This window comes from Notothenia rossii (assembly GCF_949606895.1).
Source record: "Notothenia rossii genome assembly, chromosome: 5".
NCBI classification, from domain to species: Eukaryota; Metazoa; Chordata; class Actinopteri; order Perciformes; family Nototheniidae; genus Notothenia; species Notothenia rossii.
This window is the reverse complement of record NC_136903.1, coordinates 49,238,278-49,242,867: the sequence shown is the minus strand read 5'-3', so window position 1 is coordinate 49,242,867 and position 4,590 is coordinate 49,238,278. Positions and strand designations below refer to the sequence as shown.

The window sequence follows — 4,590 nt, the reverse complement described above, 5'->3', positions numbered from 1 at the left end:
GATGTCCTATTTCACATCCCATACAATTTGTAATGAAGACATGTGTCTGTAAAGTCCTTTGCTCTAAATAAACTTGAGCAAGGTGAAATTGAAAATAAGGCTTATAAATGGCACAAACAAAAGAGCAGAGTAATGCATCTGGCCAGTAAATGCATTTTTAACCTGACAAAAAAACTAATGGGTAACAAAAAAACTGGCCATAATAAAACATCCTCTTAGCAGTAATCGTGATCGTGCAGTGGGTTGTGGTCAGGAGCCGAGATTTGGTCTGCCAGTCTGTCTTTCCAGCCCTGTCCACCTCGCACCCCCCTCACAGGACGAGGTGGAGACCTCTCTACCTCCAACACTTCAAGAATGTCTCCTGCAGTAAGGCAGATGTTGTGTAGGACACAGCAGGCAGTGACCACAGCAGGGACAAAGTTATGGTTGACCTCCAAGGCCTTCGACAGGAGGCACCTCCATCGCACCTTCAGTTTCCCGAAAGTGCGCTCGATTATGCTGCTCGCTTTGGCATGGCAGCTGTTGAATCGGCTCTGTACTCTCCCCTGCAGTGGCTCCCGATACGGGGTTACGATCACTATAGGGTGTACAATGCAGGGGTAGCCACCATCCCCCACAATGAAGTACCCTGGAGGAGGGTAAAGAGCCTCTCTATACAGGGCACTGTGTTTTAGGACACGGGTGTTGTGGACTGAGCCTGGAAATCCAACGAATGTTTGGAGGAATTTCCCCATCCCATCGCATACAGCCTGCAGCTGTAAGAGCTTCCTATTCACATAATCCTGGCCAGTGGGTCCGGACGGGGCCCTGATTCGTATGTGGCACCCGTCTATTGCACCCACACACGTACGGAATGCCGGACTGTTGGCCAACTGCTGGAAGCCCTGCCCGACCTCCTCCAGCTCTGGACCAGCAGGCAGCTTGATAAGCGAATGACGGAGAGCAGTGATGTCCTCCACTCCCTGGTGGACTAGTCTGTGGACCGTAGAGAGGGGTACCTGAAAGGCCCGGGACACCAAACTGAAGGACAAACCGTGTGCCAGCCAGTACAAGGTCGTCAAGATAGTCATGTGGTGTCCCCAGGCCTGTCTCCTCTCAGGCCCCAGACACCGCATCAAGGCCTCCAAGGAGTTACGGCTGATCCTGTAATCCTTGAGCAGGCACCCATCACCCTCGAAGTACAGCTTCAGCAGGGGGACACTGTTCAATTGTCTGTAGATGAGAGAGTGTGGGTGCTGAACCTACAGGAAGAATAACATGTACAGAGGTCATACCTTTGTCCAGCAAACTAAACTCCTTTATCCCGCAATGTAAACTGCACATAAATATTCTCTCATAAGAAATTAAGCCATGGCTAAATCTGGTAGGCTACATTTGATGTTCTCAAGTGCTCGTGTTAACTAATGTGGATGGTCCCTTCTTGAATACATACAACTACATAATAAAAAACACAACTTTCTCTCTGACATACATGCTTTTTCTCTAACTCCAAGGCCTATGTGTCATGATTTTCTTGCTACAAGTAGTTGGTCATTTTTGTATTCAAATCAAACAAGCCAGCTATTTTTCAACCATTTAAAACATTTTTAAACAAACACTCATAAATACCTCAAGATGAAGCAGGATGGCATTGCGCATTCTCGCTTTCCAGCGCTGGGAACGGCATCTTTCCTCACAGGATTTGGTTTTCTGCAGCTGGTTCCACTGCCATAAGGCACACAGTATTGCAATCTTCATAGCCTGTACCTCAATATCTCCGTCGTGGTTGAGATATAAATCAGAGGTGTGCCTGGACCTTATATAGCCTGTCAGTTCCCTCATTATTCGGTAATTGATTAGAAATTCGGTACAGGTGTTTTGTATGAGAAATGTGACTTGATGACCTATCATGTCATTAAGCCTACTAGTTTAAAAAGGTTACTTGTCATACTAATGTTTTAGTGCGGCACAATACAGAAGAGATGCTAGGCCTATGTGTTGAAAATATTCCTACATTCTTGTTATACTATGCCTTGTTGCAAATTGAATTACATGTACACATGTACAATTTCAGCTGATCTAACAGAGATTATAAAATACAGCGCTATGACAAAACACTCGACAGCTGATGCAGCTGTTGCCACGTCATAATTAACGGACGTCGCTTTAAAATGACCGCTCAGAGGAGAAGAGTTCTCATTTCTCTAACCGCCTGCTGCTTCCCCTCCTCTCTCCTCGGTTCCCCTCCTCAGTCCTCCGCTCGCATCTCCTGTGGGCGGGACTAAGTCTCGAGGATAGGAATTGAGGAAAGGAGTCGAGGAGGGGAAATTTGAGTATTGAGAAACCTTAAATGACAAACAGACAAAACAAACACAGACAGGGGGAAAAAGAAGGAGGAAGTACTGCAGATCCTCACATCCTGATATGACTGAGGATTTGGAGAAGCCAGTAACTGCTGCTGAACTCTCCGTTGCTATTACATTGATACAAGGCGGAAAATCTCCGGGGCCGGACGGTTATCCAGAAGAAGTTTCAACAGAAATTAGCCCCTGTTTTGATAGATATGTTTACTGAATCTTTTAATTCTACTAGTTTACCCCCAACGCTTAATCAGGCCTCTATCTCCCTCATTTTAAAAAGGAATAAGGATCCCCTTGCATGCACCTCCTTCCAACCAATCAGCTTGTTAAATGTGGATTTTAAATTACTGTCTAAAATGCTCGCTCTACGTTTGGAAACCGTGTTACCAACCATTATCTCTCCCGATCAAACCGGCTTCATCACAAATAGGCATTCATTTTTTAACTTAAGACGACTTTTTAACACAATCTGCCAGCCTTCCGCAAATTCTGTACCTGAAGCTGTGATATCTTTAGATGCAGAAAAGGCATTTGATCGTGTGGAGGTATCTTTTTCATACCTTGGAGAAATGTGGCTTTGAAAAGAACTTTACCTCATGGGTGAAGCTATTGTACTCCTCTCCCCTAGCCTCAGTGAGAACGAATAGTACGCACTCTGAATATTTCCCTCTCCACCGCTCCACCAGGCAGGGTTGTCCCTTGAGCCCTCTCTTATTTGCCTTAGCTATTGAGCCCCTCTCCATCGCTCTTCGCTGTGACCCCCGCATTAGAGGTATTTTCAGAAATGGGGTAGAACAGAGAGCTTCTCTTTACGCGGATGACCTTCTTTTTTATGTCTCTAATTTATCTGTGTCTGTCCCTGCAGCTCTCTCTATCCTTAGCTCATTTGGCGCTGTATCCGGTGGTCTTGGTGATCCAGGTGACCGATACATTTAAAGATCTTTATAAAGCTAATTTTGCCCCCCTTCTGTCCCGCGTACAGGAAGACTTCGACCGCTGGTCAGTGTTAAATCTGTCTCTGGTTGCCCGAGTTAACTCTATAAAGATGAATATACTCCCCACATTTCTATATTTATTTCAATGTGTGCCCATTTTCCTCCCTCAAACTTTTTTTCGTAAAACTGACACTATTATTTCTAACTTTATTTGGAACAAGAAAACCCCAAGGATACGGAAGCAATTTTTACAGAGACCAAAGGCGCGGGGTGGACTTGCTCTGCCGAATTTGAGGTTCTATTATTGGGCTACAAATCTGAGAATAATACAGTCCTGGCTGCAGTCTGACCCACAGCACTCTCCGCCTGTTTGGCTTGAAATGGAGGCTGCTTCCTGTAGTCCAGTATCTCTTTCAGCATTGGCTCACTCTCTCATTAAGACCCCCTCCTCTGCTTACACTAAAAATGTAATTGTCAAAGCAACCTTGAACATTTAGAATCAGTTCAGACGTTTCTTTTATCTCCAAACATACTCTACACTAGCCCCTTTAACTGCAAACCATGTTTTTCCTCCATCCTTAGTAGATGGCGCATTTATATTTGGTTTGACCAAGGCATTAAAACATTCAAAGACCTTTATATTCACAACACATTTGCCACTTTCCAACAGTTATCTGATACATTTGCACTACCTAAGCAACATTTCTTCAGGTATCTACAGATTTGCAGTTTTGTTAAGAATAGATTTCCTCAGTTTCCTAATCACCCAACTGATTCGCCGCTAGACACACTCCTTAGGCCGTTACCTACTCTGAAGGGAATGATGACGTGTATTTACGCTGAGATTTATTCTCTTCGTTTGGGCACCCTGAACTCCATTAAATCTCTTTGGGAAACAGATCTTGGGGAGGAGATTTCAGAAGAACTTTGGGAAAGAGCCCTTGTAGCCAAGCACCGGCGAGTCACGCACACATGTTCTGGTCTTGTCCGGTCTTACACTCTTATTGGACTGACATCTTTAGATCACTGTCAGAAATTACTGGAAAACCGGTCGCTCCTAATGCCATGACCGCACTGTTTGGTGTAACCCCACCCACACGGCCACTCTCTTCTCTGGAGACTGCCTACATAGCCTTTGTTACCTTACTAGCCAGACGCCTGATATTGCTCATGTCGAAGTCTCCAACATCCCCTTCACACACCTCTTGGTTAAAAGAAGTCCTAAATTCAGCCAAACTCGAGAAAATAAGGTGCATACTGAGGGGCTCCCTGGGGAAAGATGTGGAACCCCTTCTACAAGTATATACGGGAGCTGG

The 4,590-nt window shown here is 45.1% G+C and overlaps 1 protein-coding gene across 1 annotated transcript; it reads right to left on the bottom strand.

The window, feature by feature from the left end:
- Positions 1 to 215: 215 nt before the first annotated feature.
- On the bottom strand, positions 216 to 1,638 carry LOC307038829 (uncharacterized protein; the record flags this gene model as incomplete). The annotated part of the gene is made up of 2 exons (XM_079680505.1): positions 216 to 1,241; positions 1,609 to 1,638. The coding sequence occupies 2 exons, from the start codon at positions 1,636 to 1,638 to the stop codon at positions 216 to 218; spliced, it is 1,056 nt and encodes a 351-aa protein (XP_079536631.1).
- Between the last annotated feature and the right edge of the window lie 2,952 nt (positions 1,639 to 4,590).